Below are 22,732 nucleotides of genomic sequence, written 5' to 3'. Positions count from 1 at the left end.
AGTACCATAGAAGGATAATTAGGAACCAACACGAGGAGGACTAACAATAAAATAAGTAAATAACAAATTAACGTGATGTTTACGTACGCTTTGTTGGGGGATTAGGTTTATGTATATCTTATTCTTTTTCTGTTTTGTTGATTTTTATTTTTATTTTCAAGAAGCAGAGTTGATTTATGAAAGTCTATTATTTTTCTTATAAGCAATTCAGACAAATCTGCTTCTGAGTATATATAATTAAAGTTTAATTTCGATGGATTGATAAAGAATAATGTTATACATTCAAGTCTTTTGATAAATTAAGTTCAATCAAATTAAATAATAGAATTTAAAATAATGGTAGCCATAACTAATTTGGGAAAAGCTCATTATACAAGTGATTAGGGCTTGTAACTATTACAAGTTTATTAATGCCTAATCCACCAAAACGTGTTGCAACTCCTACGTCACTTACACGTGCTTTATTCATGCCGTTTCACGTTTTTTTTGGGGTATGTTTAAAACGAGCTCAACGATTATGTGCTTATTGAATGAGCCACACTTATATAGGCCATTAGATCTTATTAAATGGAAATTAAAGGTTAATATAAAAGAGGAGCATTGATGGACTCTAATAGATATAGAATATCCTAGTACATAAATAAATGCTTTAAATGACAATACTTTAATACACAATATTTTAAACGGTAATAGAATCTTATATTCTTAAAAAATTAAATATAAAATATACGAGTATTTTTTATTTATTAAAATTAATTATTATCAAAAAAATTTTTATAATATTAAAAAATTATATTAAAATAATATTTTAAACTAAAACTAATATAAAAATATAAAATAATTAAAATTTTATTTTATATTACTTGACAAATAATTAGATTATTATATTTAAAATTTATTAACTAACTACGTTTATTAAAGATATTATTATATAATATAATTTTTTATAAAAATATTTTAAAAATATAATTTATTTTAAATATTATATATAATACATAAAAATATTAATTTTTTATTTTTTTAATTTTTTTAAAAAAATAGAATAAATAATATAATTTTAAATTCATACCTAAATAAAAAAGTTAATATTTTTCATGTATTATATATAACTTTTTAAATAAATTTTACTTTTACAAATATTTTGATAAAAAATTACATGATATAATAATATATTTAACAAAGTTATTAGTTAATAAATTTTAAATATAATAATCTAATTATTTGTCAAGTAATATAAAATAAATTTTAATTATTTTATATTTTTATATTGTAGTTTAAAATATTATTTTAATATTATAAAAAATAATTTGCATAATAATTAATCTTAATGAATAAAAAATTTATATTTTTTGTATTTATTTAATTTATACTTTTTAGAATAAAAAGTTTCTACCTTTATATAATAAAATATGTGATAATCTTCTTTTATATATATATATATATATATATATATATATATATATATATATTAGGGGTGGTAAAACGGGTCGAATCAGTCGGGCCGACCCGCCAAATCCTCTAAAAAAGGTGGGTCGGGCTAGAATTTGAAACCTGTCAAATTCAAAATTTGAAACCTGTCAAATTCAAAAAATTCGCCAAATTATATATATCTTCCAATTATGTGATTTTATTTATTTTATTTTACAATTTCGTATATATGTTCAAATTATGAGACTTATTTTTTAAAATAAAGATGGTTCTATTGACAAATATTATTTTGAACAATTTTATTGAAGTTAAAAATTAAAAAAAAAGATAGTAAAAAAATTATATTATAATTTGACTATTTTTTATTTGTATTTAATTGTTTAGTTATTATTTTTGTTAATTTTAATTAATTTTATTTTTCAAAAAAAAAGTCAAACGGCTAGCATTTTGCACCTATTTTAGTTGGCGGGGCGGGCTGACCTGTGTCGCATATGGTGCGGGCCGGCCCGTGCCGTTTATGGTGCGGGCCTAGGCGAGGCGGGGCGGGTTGGGGCGGGTCGGCCCGCATTGCCACCCCTATTATATACTATTTAGTAATTTTTTATATATTAAATAATTATAATCATATAATAACATTGAAATAAGAAAACATATTAAATCAGTTACAGTATAACTATTTAAAATATCATTTTAATATTATAAAAAAATTTATAAAAATTTTGCGGGTTTGGCAAATTTTTTTAATTTGACAGGTTTCAAATCCTAGTACGACCCACTTTTTTTAGCGAGCTCGGCGGGTCGGCCTGACGGACTCGACCCGTTTTGCCAACCCTAATATATATATTAAGAAGATTATCACATAATTTACTATATAAAGGTAGAAACTTTTTGTTCTAAAAAGTATAAATTAAATAAATACAAAAAATATAAATTTTTTATTCATTAAAATTAATTATTATGCAAATTATTTTTTATAATATTAAAATAATATTTTAAACTACAATATAAAAATATAAAATAATTAAAATTTATTTTATATTACTTGACACATAATTAGATTATTATATTTAAAATTTATTAACTAATAACTTTGTTAAATATATTATTATATCATGTAATTTTTTATCAAAATATTTGTAAAAGTAAAATTTATTTAAAAAGTTATATATAATACATGAAAATATTAATTTTTTTATTTAGGTATGTATTTAAAATTATATTATTTATTCTGTTTTTCTAAAAAAATTGAAAAAAACGAAAAAAGTTAATATTTTCATGTATTATATATAATATTTAAAATAAATTATATTTTTAAAATATTTTTATAAAAAATTATATTATATAATAATATCTTTAATAAACGTAGTTAGTTAATAAATTTTAAATATAATAATTTAATTATTTGTCAAGTAATATAAAATAAAATTTTAATTATTTTATATTTTTATATTAGTTTTAGTTTAGAATATTATTTTAATATAATTTTTTAATATTATAAAAAAATTTGCATAATAATTAATTTTAATAAATAAAAAATACTTGTATATTTTATATTTAATTATTTAAGAATATAAAATTCTATTACTATTTAAAGTATTGTGTATTAAAGTATTGTCATTTAAAGCATTTATTTATGTATTAGGATATTCTATATTTATTAGAGTCCATCAATGCTCATCTTTTATATTAACCTTTGATTTCCATTTAATAAGATCTAATGGCCTATATAAATGTGGCTCATTCAATAAGCACATAATCGTTGAGCTCGTTTTAGACATACCCTTTTTTTTGTGCCTCTTTTTCTTCTTCTTCTTTCTCCGTGCTTCCTCTTCTTCTTCCTCTTCCTCTTCCTCTTCCTCCTCTTCTTCTTCTTCTTTCTCTGTGTCTCTTTTTTTTCTCTTCCTCCCTCTTTTTTTTATTGAAATTTCTTCTCCTCTTTTCGTTTTCTCTTTCTCCTTCATCAAAATCACTAGAAAAAACGAAGAAATATTATTCAAGGTACGTTTCTTGCCTTCTCTTTCTCCTTCTTCTTCTTCTTCTTCTTGCTACACGTTCTTCTTACTCTTTCTGTTCTTCTTCATTTACGTGCTTTTCTCTCTGTTTTCTTTTTTTGTTATTCTCGATTTCTATTATTTTTTGACATCAAGCTCTGAAATCGTTTTTGAAGAAGAAGAAGTAGCAGAAGATGAGGAGGAGAAAGAGAAAGAGTTCTGAATTATGCATGATTTTGGGTGTATTTTCTTAAATCCTTTGGGTGTATTTTCTGTAATCTTTTGGGTGTATTTCTATAATCGTTTGGGTGAATTCCTGTAACCGTTTGGGTGTATTTCTGTAATCTCTTGGGTGTATTTTATGTAATCGTTTGGGTGTATTTCTGTAATGCCTGCTATTTTTTCTGAAATGAAAAATACACCCATAGATATCAGTAAGATACACCCATAGATATGAGTCAGATACACCCATAGATATCAGTCAGATATCACTCAAATACACCCAAATGATTACAGAAATACACCCAAAGGATTACAGAAAATACACCCAAACGATTACAAGAATTCACCCAAACGATTATAGAATACACCCAAAGGGTTACAGAAAATACACCCAAAGGATTTAAGAAAATACACCCAAAATTCGTTAAAGTACATCTTATGCATAATTCAGAACTCTTTCTCTTTCTCCTCCTCATCTTCTGCTGCTTCTTCTTCTTCAAAAACGATTTTACCATGAAAAATTGAAAAAAACGAGAAAACAGAGAGAAAAGACGAAAATGAAGAAGAAGAAAAAGAAAACGAGGAAGAAGAACGTGCAGAAACGAAAGAAAAGGAGAAGAAGAAGAGTAAGAGGAAGAAGAACGTGCAGCAAGAAGAAGAAGAATTTCAGAAACCATGAAAATCGAAAAAAACGAAAAAGAAGAAAAAGAAGAAGAAGAAGAAGAAGAGGAAGAGGAAGAGGAAGAAGACGAAGACGAAGAAGAAGAAGAAGAAGAAGAAGAAGTCGTTTGAGTGGGGCGCGTGTTAATAAAGTTTGGGCTGATAACTTGTAAAACTTGTACGGTCTTTTTACTTGTATGTGTAGCAGGCCCCAACTAATTTTTATTATGTTAGATCAATTTAATTAAATTTAATAAACAAAAAGACTTAAATGTATGGTATTATTTATTAGTAAAATCCTTTATATAGTAATTCAGTTATATCTACTTTTTAGATAATTATTCACATCATTACTCTAAAAAGTAATTTTTTTAACGTAATTATATATAATTAGATATATGTGTAAAAATATTTTATGATAATAATTTATCAAAATTAAATTCATGTAATATGTATCCAAAAAAAGATAATAAATTATAAATCAAATAACATAATTTTTTTTACTGATCTAGAGATCGCAAATTCGAATCTCACTCCTAACTTTAAAAAAAATATCTACTTATTATAAATTCTAACTCAGCTCAACGTGGCGTGTAATTTGTTGTACATATAAATTTCAAGAATCAAGACCCAAGTCCTCCTGTTGCCGTCAATTTCTGCAGGCTTAAATTATTCAACGGGAATTGTAGTTTCTCTTTTTTTATTAAAACAATTTTGTTCATATATATATATATATATATATATATATATATATATATATATATATATATATATATATATATATATATATTTTACTATTTTTAAGTATTGAGCATAAAATTATTAATTTTAAAAATAGTATAATTTAATATTTTGATTAAGCTCACAATTATTATTATTTTACACATTTAATTAATAAAAATAAATCAATAAACACATTAATACTTGTTAGCTCATCTATTGCAATAATAATGCTACTTGTAATCTTGTATGGAATTGTATTAGTTACGTAGGAATGCCCGGTATTGAGTTATGACTTATGAGTTATGAGTAATGACATCATGTGTGATTTATCCCCTGGTTTATATCGCGTAATTGACAGATACATTCTCATAGACCAAAGTTTAATTATTTTATTAATTTTTATAGTTTTACAAAATTTTTAATTAAATTTTTATACTTTTTTTAATTGAGTTTTTACACAAATTTTTTTTTAAATTAGGTCCTTCTTGATAGTAAACATTACAAAAAAAATTAAGAATGGATAAATTGACTATTATAACTCTCATCTACCCCTTACAAATAATTGAGAATAAGTAGGATTTTGAGTTTTCACTCTCTTCGTCTCTTTCTCAAACTTTTTTTCCTCTGTTTGCTTTTTTTACTCTATGAATACTTATGGATCAAAGTCACTTATCTTTAGGAGCCTCTAGTTTCAAAATCTTCGTCAAGAAGAGACATTTTTATTTTTGTGGTGAGGCAATTGCTGTGATGTCTTCTTCAACAGTAGCAAACTATGGAAGAAGGTATGTTAGTTGTGGGAGAACGTCAAAATGCAAGTTCTTCAAATGGATTGATAATGAAGAAGATGAGAAGAGTGGATGGTTGAAGTAAAAGGAAAGGAAGGTCGTTGCTTTTGTGGAGACACTCTGATTCTTCGGAGTTCAAGTACATCAAGAAATCCAAACAAAAGATTCATTTCTTGCCCTAACAGAAAATAAAAGTTTTTTGAGTGGGTTAATAGAAAAGAAAAAAAATTATTTGAAAAAGATTGAGTAATGGATTCACAGCAAGAATTTGGAAGGATTAGAGAATTGGAGGCACAAGAAAGGAAGATACAGAGAGATTAAGTATAGATCTAGAGAGATTAATTGCAGAGGTTGGAGAAATAGATGCTTGTGTAGAAAGATTGTGTGGTGAGCTAAGTTCAGTCGAAGAGCAATTTGCCAAACTGGAAGATACTATGAAAAAGTAAAACAAGATGCAAACTATGCTGATTTTGATATTTGGTGTTTTGATTATTACAATGTTATATGTAAAGATGTAGAAAGTATGGTTGTTATGAGAATATAATAGTCTATATAAGTCAAAAGTGTACTGTTTGTTTTGAGTGCAATGAAGATATATCAAATGTTGTTTAATTTCTCTAAATGAAAGTTATTCATTTGCTATTTAATATGCATAGAAATATGATACAGAGAAAAAAGTAATTAAAACGAAAGATGCATTGAATTATAATAGACATCATTATTTTTTGTATTATATATTGCAAGACACCTAGATAGCCACAAAATAAATGTTCCACCATCTCATAACAGTTTTTCACTCACATAACAAAAGTGGTTCACACTACATAATAAAAGTGGTCCAAACCATAAAAAAAGCAGAGTCACGGGTGAATACTAAAAATTCTACATAACACAATACATATCAAAAGAATACCCTAAAGAGTCTTCAGTCTCAATCAAGTGTGAGGTCAACAAGTTCAGGTGGCTGACTTGTTGCCTTCTTAACTCCTATCTTGAGTCTTCCACTTCTTCTCACACCAAAGACTTTGGTCTTAGGTAAAGGTTGAGATGCTAGTGCAGCGGTGTTTGCTTCCTGAGTTGGTGGTATAGTCATAGGTGCAGCGCTCCCTCTATCCCTTCCTCTTTCCATCCCTACTGCTGTTCTTTTCTACCCTTCCTCTAACCACCCTGGATCTAGTAGTAGCAGTAGCTTCAGATTCATTTGTTTCAACAACAGCAACAGGTTCATTAGCAGCAGCATCACCTCCTCCATTTCCAGTAGCAACATCAGATTATTGTGTCCCTTCAGGAGCTACAACATCAAATAGGAATTAGTAATAGTTCTTCAACACATCAACAAAATAAAAGAGCAACTAATACCTGTCATTATAGGATTTGGACAATTTCTCCTGTTGTATCCATATTGGCTATAATTACTGTAGGTAAGAGAAGTTCCAGTTCTTCTATATTTTGTTTGTGTTTTGTTTTCATCAGGCTCCCTTATCCTAACTGTTCATACCCTGGGTCGAGTTATGCGACCTGGGTTGATCAAAGGCAAAACGACTGACCTCCTCAGGTCAGGCTCCCCGACCTCTTTTAAAAAGAGTTCGGCCAAATCGACTAAAAGACCCAAACAGGCCCAAACGAAGGAACACAGTCCAAATCTAAAGGCGGCAAAGTCTAAAGAAGGATAAGGCAGTTCCTCTTAAAGATAAGATGACTTCACTCAAAGATAAGATAAGATAACTATCTTATCTCCAGAAAGGTCACTCTACACTATTATAAATACACTGGAGCACCCAGGTATAACTCAGATTCTGATTCTACACAATAAACCTGCCTAAAGCCTGTGCTAACTTAAGCATCGGAGTCTCTTGCAGGTACCACTACTCTCCGAAGACGAAGGATCAGCAGCACCACTAGGTCCAACAAGTCAGATACGACCGCTCCGGCCACAACAGGAGATCTCGTCCGAGGTCGACCTACAATTTCAGGTAACCCCCGGAACACTAACCATCCTTAGCCTTCATGGTTTAACTATAAATTGGAGGGATGATGGTATCACATTGTATCTTTGGCCACATATTTTCTCCTTTTGTTGGTCACTCATGAAAACCCACTTTCTTGATTCTCCAATGCCATTTAACAACATCTCCAGGAATCACCCCCAACTGTCCTTAATCTCTGCCTCTACTGCAGCCACAACAATCGAAAAGTAATTATCATTCGGATCTCTGCCAACAGCAACTAGCAATTGCTGTCCATGGCCACCCTTCAAGTGACAACCATCCACGCCAATAATTGGTCTACAACCTGCCAAGAAGCCTTTCTTGACTGCATCAAGGCACATATACATTCTTATAAATCGGGGTTGGTGCAAAAGAGAAGGCCTATCAACCAATATGCTCATATTAGATCCTGAATTTGTCCTAAGTATCTCTGCACAGTAATCCCTTAGCTTAGCATACTATTGGATTGCCCGCCCATGTACCTCTTCTCTTGCCTTCCTCCTTGCCCAGTAAGCCTTACCAACAGTGATATTGGCTATATATTTGTCTTGGATGGTCTGAATAACTGTCGCAAGCTTCATTTCCTCGCCTCTGCTAATGTTGTTGGCAATCTTCTTTGAAATCCAACTGCTTGATGCAAGTCTTCCGCTATAACTCCTTCCACAAGTATGCTTTTCATTCAAAGTCTTGATCCTGAAACAGTCAGAACCACCAACCTTACTTTCAAAATAAACCCACTTGCACTTTCCTTTTCTTCCTTTGCAAACAACTCTGCACCTCACCTTATCATTTTTTCGAAACCTGATGTCCCAACCATTTAATAGGGCATGCTCCTTAATAGCATCTTTAAATTGATTTAGTGATTTAAATTCCAGCACCCGAAATTCATACTTTCTGTTCATCTCTGTCTCATTGTATTTGGAAAATCTCCTATTTTTTATCATATCATCAAAGTTCCCCTCATAACTGTCTATATCTTCAGTCTTATATCCATCAGATATGCCCCCAACTTGCTCATCACCCTCCATTAAACCTTCATCACCTTGAGCTGTTCTAGCTGCTGCAGGTCCTTCATCTTTTAGTGGGCCAGTGAATTCCCCAAACGCATTTGATTATAGATCATTATCCTCTACCTCAAACCCAAAGTGATTCTCATGATCACTATCATCAGCACTATCATCAAATACCTCTTCATCGGTAGAAGGCTCTGACTCAGCATTCACTTCAACCTCTATCAACCCAGAGCCACTGTCTTCACCTTTCTCTGGCACATAATCAACATCACTAAAAGTGATTTCAATCCTGTTACCTTCTCTAACTCCATCGACAATGTATACCTCACAATTTTTGCACGAACTTGACACCAATGACCTAGCCATTCTCATCGCATCCCCATCGGACTTCATCTCTCTAAGACCTGACTTCAAATCTATCCCAGGTTCCTTGTATTATAACCTGGCGTATCCCTTATACCCTAGTTGCTTTAACTCACTCACAATCTCTTGCAATGAGCATTCATCAACGTTAAAATGTAAATTCTCCACAACCATTCCTCCTAAATACTCTAATCTGTGTCCACTATCAACAAATTTTCCACCATGGTGGACCTCAATGGTGAAATCCGAATCACCCATAACTAAATACTAAAAATAAGAAAATATAATACCATAAATTCCTACTCAACCATTTTTAGAACAAAAGAAAGCTCTAATAAATAATGTGGCAAATTTCTCCAAGAGAAAAAAAGAAAAACCTTTCAATGATTGAGAAGGTTAAGCATTGTCTTACCTAGAAGCAGCAGCAACGGCTACAACGATGGCGGTGACACCGGAGAAGTGACAGCCGCCAGCAATGTTCCAGTTGAGTTGATCTCGGCTAATGATGGAGTATGCAACAAACGAACGAAGAAGGAGAGGAATGTGAAGAGATTTTCTCCAAGTTTGGGAGACTAAATAGTTTTTGTTTTAAGTCTGGGAGGGCTATTTTAGTCTTTAAAAAAATAAGAGTGAAAGAGAATTAGGGATTTAGGAAAAAGTTAGAGAATCATTAATTTAGGAACAGAATATTCCGTTAAATCAAACTGTTTGGTCACGGTAGAGACCTAATTGAAAAAAAAATTGTGCAGGAACCCAATTAAAAGGAAAAAAAGTATAGGGACCTAATTGAAAATTTCGCGAAACTATAGGGACCAACAAAGTGATTAAACAAAAAAATACCAATAAAATTTTTTATGATAGTAAATATGGATAAATTAGTTTAGATTTAGATTTGTTATGTTAATTATAAAGATTAATTTAAAAGTAATGCATCTACAATTATAGTTATAGATAATTTTATTGATATTTTTAAGGGACTAATTCGTGTGAAGTAGTGTTAATTTTTAAAATCTTATTTATCATTTTATTTTTTTATATTGATCAAACTTTGGTGTAACACTTAATTATTGAATTTTATAGTATTTTTTAAAATTTTGATGCGGAACAATTTACAAAGAGTGAATTATAGTAGCAATTTTTTTTAATTTATCTATAGCAATATGCTTGGAGGTATTGTATTTGTTAAATATTTGAAAAGATAATACGCAGAAAACATATTTTTAATATTTAAAAAAGCAATACACAAAATACATATTACACATTTTAATTAATATTAAATACACAATACATGGAAAACGTATTCTATTTTTATGATTAAATAAAATATAACTGAGTAATATTTATTTTATACATGCTTATCTTAACATACACAATGTTAAATTCAATTATTAAATTGCGAAGTGATGACTTGAGTTATTAAAAAAAGAGTAATATCCCAAATAGGTCTCCAAGGATTTGGCCGTCTGACAAATTTGTGCCCCAAAAAAATTAACTAAGTCCCCAGTCCTCGAAATTGTTAGATATATGCCATATACGTCACTGATCTAGGTTTAGCCAATTAACCAAACAATCTCTCTCCTACATGGAGGTGATCAGCGTGACGTGTTAAGTTAAAGGCTACGCGTTGCTTACAGGACACATTAGTCTCTACACACGTGGCCAAAACGATGTCGTTTAAAGGCTTCTTCAAATGACGTCATTTTGAGTTGGACAGATTAGTTTCCAAACTTTCTCATGCCAAAGTTATAAAATGGCAGCGTTGTGAGAGACGCAATGTGTCGCTGTTTCAAAGGGGATCAACATAAAATTAGGTCTTCATCTTTAACCTTTATCTCTTTATCTCCAACTCATGTATCTTAGTATGTGAGAGAGAGTCTTTGGCTTCGAAGAAGGTGATGGCGAGTGGGGGCAGCACATCAGTTGCAAGTCGGAGACGCGGTCGAAGAACTATCGATGATGTCTTCAGTGTTGACAACGGTTCAACTGGCTTCCAAAAGGGGCGACTTAGAAGAGGAGAACATCCTATGTGCAAGTGCAAGACATATGCCGTAATATCCAGGTCTCGCACAGCAGAGAACTCGAATAGGCTGTTCTTTGGCTGTCCTCACTTCAAGGTACTTTAGAGTGGTGGATTTTTGTGGTGCTATAATTTTGATAATTGGGGACTAAGACTAATGTTATGATTTTTGTTTTGTTATTCTGATTGCAGAAAAAGCAAGGTTATTGTGATTTTTTTTGTACGGTTTGATGAGATTTTTGGGTATCTGGTGGATGATGCAGTTGAAAGCAGTAGATTGGACTATGTGGAGACATGCGTGGGTGAAGAATTTGGTGCAAGTTTAAATTATAGCTTGGAAGAGAGAGTTCAACAATTGGAGGAGATTTTAAAAAAGAAGAATGAAGATAGTTCAAAACTCAAGAAAGATAGTGTTTTCAGGTTGTTTAGTAGTGTAATAATAGGTGCACTTGTAGTTGTGATTTTATTTTGTATCTATGTGGTGGTTATTTAAGCAATTAGCATCGTACGTTTGTTGAAAAAATATTGTATTTGAATGACTCATTTTAGTTAAATGAACATTAGAGGTTGTCAATGATGCTAAATTGAATCTAGTCTATATTTAAATCAGAGTATGCAAAGTAACTTGGCCAAGTGGATATTACAAAATATATAATCCAAACCAGGATATTCAAGTATCATGCATCAAAATATTAACATAAAGTAGCATAAACATAAAATATGTACATAAATTGTATCAAAATGTTAACAAACCAAAGAAGGTCTATTTCCTTCTACACACATTGATGTAAAGTGGTAACACAAAAAGTATTAAAAGTGGAGGTCTATTTTCTTCAAAATAACAAACAAGGTCTTGTCCCTTTCACAATAAATTTCAAGAAAGTATCATTTCTTCTTAGAGAGGTTCAGTCCGGGAGTTGGAATGAATTTGAACATTCTAGAGGTTGTGCCACTACTTGCAGCTGCCATTGTCTTAGCACTCACACTTTCCTGACTCTTGGGCCTAATTATTGTCTGCTTTAGACGTCTAAAAGGTTGTTGAGGCTGAGTTTGTCTTCCCTGATAGAATTGTAAACAATTATGAGTATTCTAACATAAGATATTAGTATCTAGTGTTTAGTAATTAATAGTAAAACACATTATCAAGCATACTTACAGTTGCAGCATTTACATTCATTCCAACATCTGGTATAGTAGCATTGGTTGGTGCTTCAGGTTGAGTAACCTCATACATGAGCAAATTTATTAGGACAATTAAATTCTTTATGATGTATGTTATAAATCAAATAGGTCCCTGAATAATAATATTATATATCAAGTAGGTCCCTATAATAGAGCAACTAATTGCTGTAAAAAACCTGAAACCTAAACATGTTATCACAGATCTCAAGCTGCACAATATATCACATTTAGTATAAGAAGGTAAGTGTTAATCATCAATACCTGAGTTACGGGTGCTAATTGAGAAACATGAACCACTTTTTATGAACAGATGGTCCAGCTACCTCTTCTCTTCTAATTCTTGTTCTTTTTGACTTGCTATTGTCCTTACCAACTGGCCCATTAACATGCTTACTAACTTTTGATTTCTTATGCAAGGTCTTCATTGAGAATTTCTTCTTCCCGTTATTCTTTCCTTTCTTACCAGCTCCGACTGACTCTTCCTCTTCACTTGAATCCAAAAAACCATATCCGGAAGGTGGGGGCTTGTATAATGCATCTTCTGTTGACTCATACCCATCATCACTATCTAAACTCTCAACATCTGCATCATTGTCAACACCATCATTCTTAGCACTAACCTCTTGCACATCCACCTCCTCAACACTAACATCATCATCATCAATGAACTCCATATCTTCCATGATTGGATGGTCAAAATAGATGTAGAATTTGTCAGTATCTTCATTTAGCATTTTGTTCTTTTTGTAGAGCTCTGATCTCTTTGTCTCCATGAATTAGGTGAAGACCGGATTCTAGGTCAGCAGAAGTAGGATCATACCAAAACATTATCTTGTAGTCATAGTAACCCAAGTCCAAAAAAAGTTTCTTCAGGTATCAAGTCAATGTCCATTGGGAGAAACTTCTTAGCTTCTCCATTGATGTACAAGTATCCCCTTGTTGTCTCTAACAAAGCTTTCACCGTGATGAAATACAGGTACCACGTCTTCACTCATCTAAATATAACAAAATAAAACTTTATCACAACTTAAACAAGCAACGAACACATTACAAGAACATTAAAATAGAATCCAATTTTTTAACACCGACATTGGTAACGTTATTATGAAACGGCACAACCTAAATCACTTTACAACTCTGACTTAACCTACACTAGCAACACAGTATCTTTGATCTACCCTATACATGACATGCATGTTTGTCATACTTCAATCTTCACCTCCAAATTAATTCAGAAAAAAATTAGTAAACTTACCTCCAACAATGGAGATATGCACAACACATTAGCGCCACCACCCAGTCGCCGTCAGCTTTGTCAAACCACTGTTACAGACTTCAGTCAACGTTAATGGAGTTGAGGAAGATGAAGGGTTACCTTGTAAAATCTGGGCAAGGGTTTGGGGTTTTAGGTCATTTTTACAGAGCCAAGGGAAAAGGATGTGCATTTTTATACTAGGTCCCATTCACAACGCTGCCGTTTTATAACATTGACATGAGAAAGCTTGGGGACTAATCTGTCCCACTCAAAATGACGTCGTTTGAAGAAGCCCTTAAACGACATCATTTTGGCCACCTGTGCAGGGACCAATGTATCTTGAAAGCGACGCATAGCTTTTAATCTGACACGTCACACTGATCATCTCCACATAGGAGAGAGAGTGTTTGGTTAACCAGCTAAACCTGAAGCAGGGACGTATATGGTATATATCTAATAATTTTAGAGACTGGGGACTTAGTTAATTTTTCTGGGGAACAAATCTCTCGAATAGCCAAATCTTTGGGGACCTATTTGGGGGTATTACTCTTTTAAAAAAATATAGATTGCATGTATGTAAATAAGTTAAGGATTTTGTTAACCAAATTCTTAGGAACACAGAATTTGAAAATTTATAGTAAATTTGGTGTTTATTTATTTATTGTATTAGATTATGTGATACATTATGAATTATTTTGTGTACTAAATTTTGTTGTGAATTTATAAAAATTTATAAAAAAAAATTATAAAATTTATTTGTTGAGAATTGACTATCAATTATTAATTATCGGGTCCATTATAGATTGAAAAAAAAAACAGAAAAAAATTGACGCTACTATTGGATTTACACACAAAATTTTCCGACGGTAGCAATTATCCAGGTTGATTTAAAAAAAATAAAAAAATAGATTTCTATTGGATTTACCGTTGGATTTTTTGACGGTATAGTGGTGCGAAATCTCAACTTATGGCGCCAACCTTACCGTCAGATTTTTGTCTCTGAATCGTCATATTCTGTCACAAGTTACCTGTAAGGTTTATACCATCGGATTATTTTTGTTATTCTTACGATAAATCTGACAGTACCCAATATTTTTTTAGTGCATCTTCTCGTTCTATTATGTGGAATGGTAATAAATTGAGTAGCTTCTAACCTAAGAAAGGACTCCGTCAAAGTGACTCTTTATCTCTTTACCTATCTGTAATTTGTATGGAAAGATTTGGCTGCTATATATCTCAGCAATGGAGCAAGAATTTTGGGACCCTGTCACGATTTTTAGAAGTGGTCCGACTATATCTCATTTGATATTTTCTAATGATTTTGTTCTTTTCTGTAAAGCAACTAGGACTTGAGTTATTCATGTTCTCCAAAGTTTGAATTATTTATGTATAGCTTCTGGTATGAAGGTGAACATCAAGAAATCTAGAGTAATCTGCTCTATCAATGTCTCAATGCAAAGAAAGGATATGCTCAACGAGTTCCCATGGGGGCAGGGACATGCCCCCCCTCCCCCGCCTCTAAAACCTGTCGCCTTCCCTGTCCCGTCCCCACGACGGGTAATGGAGACTCCGTATCCATCGGGAACCAGGGTTTTCGCAGATATCTGCGAATTTTTATAAAAAATAATAAAAATAAAAAATAAAAAACAGAAAAAATAAAGATAATTCTCAATTGTCATTACAAACATAATTTTCATTGTCTTCAAATACTTAAAACAATAATAAACAACAAACATCTCTACCAAACATATTCAAAAAAAACCAACTTACCAAATATATTAGGTTGTTACATATGTTGCGACAAGGCCCGGAAGAAAACTTCTATTTACTGTTGTTTCACAGGAAGAGAAGTACAAAGCCAAAGTATGCTCTTCACTTTTCTGTCATCTTCCCTCTCCTAATTGTCTTATTTATGCTTATAGAATCATATTCAAATAGTCAAGTTTCATATTTTTCACCTTTGGTTCAACCAATGGTTTTCCTGCAATACCATTACAATTTACACAAAATTTAATTGGCTAACAATTGAATGAACAAATTTTATCAACACAACACTCAACTGACTATATCCTAATGCAGATATGAATCGATCTGTTGGTTCAAAGACTTGGAGATGCTGCAATAGCTGAAATGTACAAAATACTCAATGGGATATAGGTTCTCGAGTATTTTCAAGATTAATGGCTATAGGTTCTTCCGATGGTGTACTTTTCTTAAGAGTATTACTCAATGCATTAACGGAAGACGTTCTGTCAACTCTAAAACAATAAATCTAAATCATAACAATTAACAAAAAAATCACAATAACACAAATCAAATCTCAGAAATCAAAACACAGAAATCAAATACAAACAATCACATAAACCACAGAAATATGAATGATAATGAACAGAATCAAAATCAAGGGAATAATCAGAGTAAAAAATATAAATTATAATTAATATAAGTCACATAGATTATAAACAATGCTATAATAATTAACAAATTCTTCAAAGTAAATTAAAATCACAAAGATAATATGATAGATGAACCCTAAAACTATAACTGAACGAATTTAAATAGGGAGCTCATAGAGGCTGATTTACCAGAAGGAAGAGGAGCTGATGGTGAAGATCAGCGACGTCGCGAAAAGGTGGAGACGCAAACAGGCTCTGACGCGACGCTGCTGCCTTGGCTGGGTCAAGCGGCGATCGTGATGTTCTCCTCGGCTGGCCAGGCACGAAGACAACGTTCTCCATGGTGGTGGTGACTGGTAGTGGTAGGAGCTTGGCGTTGGTGGTGAGGGGATAGGAGATGGCAAACAGTGGTGATGACTGGTAGTGGTGAGAGGAGAGGGAGTTTCAAGTGAGGTCTCAGGAGAGAAGAGAACAAGCGTGAGTGCATGATGACTAGGGCTACTTGGGGTTTCTCAAATTCTGAAGTATGATATATATATATATATATATACGGGTCCCCATGGAGGGAGGCCTCTATTTCTGTCCTCGTCCCATATAATAAACGGATCCCCATCTTCCGTCTTCACGGGTACAAAATCTCCCCCCATATTTGCCCCTTGATGGATAAATCCTAGCGAATACTCACTCCGCCGAAGATTTTTGACATCCCTACTCTTCTATTAGGTTTGCCAACTCCTTGGGTATGCAATTGGGGGTGATACTGGGTAATTCTAGAACATCAAAAGCAGAGTTTAACAATGGACTAGATAAAATTTAGAGGAGACTTGCTTTATAAAAGGACATATTCTTTAACAGAACTGGCCAGATTTGCCTTGCGAAATTGGTAATTTCATCAATTTTTATTTACAAGATGCAAGTTAGTTATCTTTCTTCTTCCACTTGTAATGAGATTGATAAGATGGTGCACCAATTTGTGTGGAGAGGTACCTGTAATTCTCAGGGCCTCCATCTAACCTCTTGGAAGACCCTCATTACCCCTAAGAGATTCAGTGGTCTAGCCTTCCGAGTTTCTCACCTTGCTAATTTAGCATTGCGGGATAAATTAGTTTGGCAGATTATTCATCATTAAGACAAGCTTTGGGTTCAAGTTTTGAAAAAAAAAAGTATCTCTTAAATAGAAATATTTTTTTATATTCAAGCTGAATATCATTCTTCTCCTATTTTAAAGGCTATTATCAAAGTTGCAACTAGTTTCAAGGATGGCTTTACATGGTCGATTGTGCCCTTGTCTAATCCCTTTTGGTTTTATCTTTGGATAAGAACTGGTATAGTTGGGGAAGAAGATGAAAGTTATTAAAATAACTGAATATAATTATAAGATAAGTGATGCCAATGCAGATAATGCTTGGCAACCAATCAATTTTATTTTTTCATGTCAGAGGAGATGTAACATGAGATTTTGAGCCATCAGTGCCTTTTAATATTGACAGTGAGCTTGGGTCGAGATGGATCAATAGGGTCTATTCTACCAAAAATGGATATCTTTGACTCTTAGAATGCGCTATTGATTGGAATATTCAAGAAGACTAGAGATGGATTTGAAAGCCTAAAATCCTTGAAAAAATCTTATTGTTTTCATAGTTGGGCCTCAATCATGCTCTTCCAACCGCAGAGTTGCGATGTCATTGTTAGTTGGCGGCATCAGTCATCTGTCTTTGGTGCAAAGCCCATATAAAGATCACATTGCCCTATCTAAAGGACTGCACGAAAGTAAGACAGATTTGTCCATTTCTAGGGTTCACCGATACTCTTTTCTTCAACGGTCAAGACTTTAAAATTTGGATGCATTGAGGAATTTGAGACAAAAACTTAAAAATATTTATAGCTGAATTGTGGTGCATTTAAATTTATCACAATGAAGATCTCATCATTAATAAAAAGGTCCACTATTTATTTGGTAGGCTACAAAACTCAAGCAATGGTAGAAACCTTAAGAGAGACTGAGTTATCAAACACCCATGACATCTTGCATGTCCTTCCCAGGTCATAGATATATCCGGTACTTAGGTACCTAAAGCTGAATTGTGATGGAAATATCTTCCAAGAGGAGAAGCTAGTTGGCTTTAGATGTGTCCTCCGCGGTGAAACAGGAAATTGGATTCATGGCAGCTCCGGTAAAGTCCATGGAGTAAGTGTCATGTGTGCTGCAATTTAGACGATTTTGTATGAACTGTTGATGGCTTTTGAGATTGGAGTGAATTGTGTGATTTGTGAGATTGATTCAATGTATACCTTTTTCCTTGTTAATTACTATTGTTATCCAAAAGACCATGGGGAGAGAAATTAAGCTTATTGCAAAGAATTTTTGAGCTCAAACATAACCCAAGTTAGGAGCTATGTTTTGTATTTATCCAATGATGTACGAATGCAGTGGTAGATTAGTTGGCCAAAGAGAGAGCCCGTGAGAACTATACAGCAGGAGACTGGCTACAGTTATACACATTCATATTTCATCTGCTACAGAATGACTTAGAATATAAATTTTGTACATCCTATTGTTTCTTTTTTTTTTTTTTTTGTTCTCTTGTTGTCCTTTTTTTTATATATCTTTGTACACAAAAAAAATTCCATTTCGTATGGACGATAATGATCAAGTTGTTTACATTTTTTGGTATACTCGAAGATTAACAATTTAATTAAGATTAAACATTATATATTTTTATAATTTTTTAAATATTATTTTTTGTTTATAATTAAATTATTCTTTCGTTTGATAAAAAGTTATTTGCGAATCACATATTCGAAAAGCTTCGTATCTACTATCATCTTTAACTAATCATATGATAAAAAAAACTATTATATTAATAGACTCTAATATATTTATTAATTCATTTTTTATTTATTAAATATATAGAATAATAATAAATATCTAAATAATTGAGATAATTAATATTTTTATTTTATTTAAAAATTTAAATTTAAATCTTGAAAATAGTAAAAATATTATATAATAAAAGACATTTTAAAAGTAAAAACTTCTACAGCAAATTTTTCCAATATCTCATTATATATAATATATAGTAGTCTACTCCAATAGATAAATAAATAATATACTGGATCTTTTAAAAAATTTATAAAAATATAATATTTATCTAACATGTATTTTAAGGATATATGCTAAAATTATTTAATACAAAAGTTGTTATAGAAAAATGTTCAAAATTTAGTTTCAATATAAATATTATATATTTATTAAAATAAAATATTTAAAATTTTTTATTAATAATTATCTTAATTTTTGCCTAAAAACATATATTAGCTCAACCGATAAATATAAAAAATAATTTTTTTATCAAAAATAGAAAAATTTGATCCAATAATATTTTAACTGAAAATTTTTATAAAAAAAAATTATGTTATTTGAGCTATAAATATAAAATGTATTTTACAGAACACATTTTGGATAAGATAAATAAATACAATAAAGACGTCGTATAAATTTGCATTAAATTAAACTCATTTATTTTTCCAGTTTGTTTTATGAAGAAATCGCATATCAAACAAACAAACAAAAATTAACTGAAGCTCCTGCTTTCCATTTTGTATTTTTGACTTTTGACATGCGGGATCGATCGCGTTTCTGATATCTCCCCTCTCTTACTTCTTTTGGTGTCTGCAGGTTTGTTTTCAACTATTCCTCTGATTTCCTTTTCTTTCTTCGTCAATTTCGTTTCCTTGTGCTCTTTTGTTAGCCCTAATTCCCTCGTTCTGTGATTTTGATGAAACCAGATCTGCGGTATTGTTAATTTGAACGTGTTCACACTAATTCCCTTGTATTTTTCATGGATATTCATGTATCGATTATATTCTCAATTTAATTTATTTTGCAATTTACGGGTTCTTTCTTTTCCGTCCTTCAATGGAGCTTTTACATGGTCTCTGACTCTCTGTTGTTGAAATGTATTTTGCTGCTTTAAAACAATGGAATTAGGAATTATGAATCGGATATAAAATCTTTGAGCACTATTCCAAATAATGATATGTTTACAGTAGGAGAAATTCATACGTAATTAATAATAGATTGTAGATAAATCTGCATAGGAATCTGAAGGTTTAGGGTTCTGCAGATGGCAAGTGGGTTTGGGGAATCAACGAGCAAGTCTCCCCCAAGCCCTTCGTACTCGAACAACAGCAATAACAACAATGATGCTGGCAACTTTGAATGCAACATATGCTTTGATTTAGCACAAGACCCAATTATCACTTTGTGTGGCCACCTCTTCTGCTGGCCATGTCTCTACAAGTGGCTGCACCTCCACTCGCAATCGCAAGAATGCCCCGTCTGCAAGGCCGCCATTGAGGAGGAGAAGCTGGTTCCATTGTATGGGAGAGGGAAGACATCAACTGACCCGAGATCAAAAACTATTCCGGGTCTTAATATCCCTCATCGTCCTACCGGTCAGAGACCTGAAACTGCAGCTCCTCCTCCCGAAGCAAACCATTTTCATCAACATGGATTTGGTCTAATGGGTGGCTTGGGAGGCTTTGCACCAATGGCAACTGCAAGATTTGGGAATTTCACCTTGTCTGCGGCATTTGGTGGTTTTATACCATCCCTGTTCAACTTTCAATTGCACGGATATCATAATGGGTCCATGTATGGTGGAGCAGCTGGTTATCCTTATGGATACTCTAATTCATTTCACGGTGTCCATGCTCATAGATATCCTCTGCATGCTGGTCAAGGGCAACAAGATTATTACCTGAAGAGGCTCCTTCTGTTTGTCGTCTTCTTTGTTGTCCTTGCTTTTATCTGGCAATAGATTTGATAGATTGCCACCAGAACCAAATTTATGCTCTCATAAATCTTCTGGTGCGTCCTTTTTTCTTCTTCAGGGTTACTAAACAAATTTGTTCATATAGTACTCTCTGTTATTCTTGTAGCTATGTTCTTTATGATCGCTTTGCGAGACTTGACTTGCATGATATCCCCGTGCAAATTTCGTGTTTAGAGCATGTAAGCCAACGCACATGTACACATAGATGTTAATTTGATTGTGATTATACCTGCTCTCGAATATATAAGGTAGTAGAACTAGTGAAGTTATGCTTATTTTCATTGTCATTTTAATGTTCATATCCTTATATTATATCAGCTATTATCTGGTTATGAACAACTTTCTTTATTTACTAGCTTTACGGATTTAAGGTTCCACTCGTTGATTTTCACTATCTTGATTGTGGATTTGCGCACATTAAATAATATCTATATTTAGATTTTGGCTATTTTATTGGTATATAAAAGTAGTGCTATACCTTAACATTGTAATTTTTTGTGTTTTTCAAAAGTGTGGAAGATACACAAATCGGAGAGTCTGATTTATATATTTCAAAATTTTTTATTTTTTTGTAACAGAAATCTCTCGGTCCAATTTCTGTACTTTCACACGTTCCTCGGTCCGATTTTTATACTCTTACAAATCTCTCGGTCCAATTTCTATATCCTCACAAATCGGACGGTCCGATTTTTGTTTATCTAATTAAATGGTTCCACATTTGAAAATAACACTCACATCAACCCACGTTTTAAAAGAACACCGTTGCTACTCTAATATAAAAAATAAAATCTGTTAGAATTTCATATTGTTCTTCTGTATTCGACTCCTTATATATATATAAAACAAAAAAATAACTTATGCTTACTTTGATGAAAGCAAATTCAAGCCTTTTTGTAGTTAACTAGGATCAGATATGTTTATGATAAAACAAATCAACGAAGTAACTTATCAACGAAGTAACTTTTGGAGAATGACGCAGTGGACATGTTGCACTGTATTATGAATTCATGATTGTTATACGGTTATACCCCATCACATCTTGAATTCCACTTACCTTTCTGCCCATCTTATGGTCTGTTTTACATCATTGTTCATTTTCGTACCTTGTAATCTGCCATATTTCTATACCACGTCTGAAGGTTTCTGCATCTTCTACATACTTTTTGAGTTTTTTTTCTCGCAACTGAGATGTCATACGCGTTGTGCATATTTTATATGTTTTAAAAAAAAATAGTAAACTATCATTTCTATTCATGACAATTTAGGTCATGACAATTTAGGATGCTGACAAATTTTTTCACAAATAAACAAAAACTATCATTTCTATCCATAAAAGATGGATTTTTACTAACAAAATCATCCATATCTTAAAAAATTATTTAAAATTTTTAAAATACCTTATAATATAATCTAACTTTTCTTTTTACTCCATACTACCACTTTCACCTAAATATTTTTTTACCACCACTCTCATCTACAACCACTACTATCACTACCAATCATCACCATTTTCAAATCTTTTTCTTTACCACTACCATCGAACAAGGGAGGAAAAGTGAGAGAGAAAGCCCAAATAGAGAGAGAAAGAGAGAAGTTATTTATCATTGCTGGAAAATTTATTTTAAAGAGGAGTATTCAGATTCAGAATTTCACATTCAAATTCAAACAACGTCTGAACTGAACCATATTGTTAGCAACAGAATTACAAACACATTTAAATTCCAACAACAGAAGTGAAACATTCAAATTCAACAATTATATATCTACAATTCAATAATAAGTTGGAGATGCAGAATTAGAGAATGAAGCAACAAAAATTAAAAATTGAAAATTAAAAAAGACTATGATGATGACGTATTGCTGAATCTTTG

At 31.9% G+C, this 22,732-nt stretch overlaps 1 protein-coding gene and 1 long non-coding RNA gene across 5 annotated transcripts; one reads left to right on the top strand and one right to left on the bottom strand.

Moving 5' to 3' along the window:
- Nucleotides 1–14,990: 14,990 nt before the first annotated feature.
- LOC112708261 (uncharacterized) lies at nucleotides 14,991–17,227 on the bottom strand. 2 transcript variants are annotated; one of them, XR_003156291.3, is made up of 3 exons: nucleotides 16,213–17,186; nucleotides 15,398–15,608; nucleotides 14,991–15,231 (listed from the first exon to the last, which is right to left on the bottom strand). It is a non-coding gene; the product is annotated as an uncharacterized lncRNA (long non-coding RNA). The 2 variants fall into 2 exon arrangements; XR_003156290.3 differs by lacking the exon at nucleotides 14,991–15,231 and having other exon boundaries at nucleotides 15,284–15,608; nucleotides 16,213–17,227.
- Nucleotides 17,228–19,515: 2,288 nt separating this feature from the next.
- Nucleotides 19,516–21,136, top strand: LOC112708262 (uncharacterized). 3 transcript variants are annotated; one of them, XM_025760446.3, is made up of 2 exons: nucleotides 19,516–19,702; nucleotides 20,151–21,136. In XM_025760446.3, exon 2 carries the CDS (start codon nucleotides 20,151–20,153, stop codon nucleotides 20,844–20,846), a length of 696 nt encoding a protein of 231 aa, XP_025616231.1. In that variant the 5' UTR covers nucleotides 19,516–19,702; the 3' UTR covers nucleotides 20,847–21,136. The 3 variants fall into 3 exon arrangements, with proteins under 3 accessions (XP_025616231.1, XP_072068136.1, XP_025616232.1); XM_072212035.1 differs by having other exon boundaries at nucleotides 19,523–19,692; nucleotides 20,141–21,136; XM_025760447.3 differs by having other exon boundaries at nucleotides 19,526–19,702; nucleotides 20,125–21,136.
- Nucleotides 21,137–22,732: the final 1,596 nt, after the last annotated feature.

This window comes from Arachis hypogaea, chromosome 2 (genome assembly GCF_003086295.3).
Source record: "Arachis hypogaea cultivar Tifrunner chromosome 2, arahy.Tifrunner.gnm2.J5K5, whole genome shotgun sequence".
Taxonomy (NCBI): Eukaryota; Viridiplantae; Streptophyta; class Magnoliopsida; order Fabales; family Fabaceae; genus Arachis; species Arachis hypogaea.
The sequence above is the reverse complement of the archived record's forward strand: the minus strand, read 5'-3'. Positions and strand labels throughout refer to the sequence as shown.

Excerpts from the sequence above, each read along its gene's own strand:
- LOC112708262 (XM_025760446.3), top strand. The coding sequence starts at position 20,151 with ATGGCAAGTGGGTTTGGGGAATCAACGAGCAAGTCTCCCCCAAGCCCT.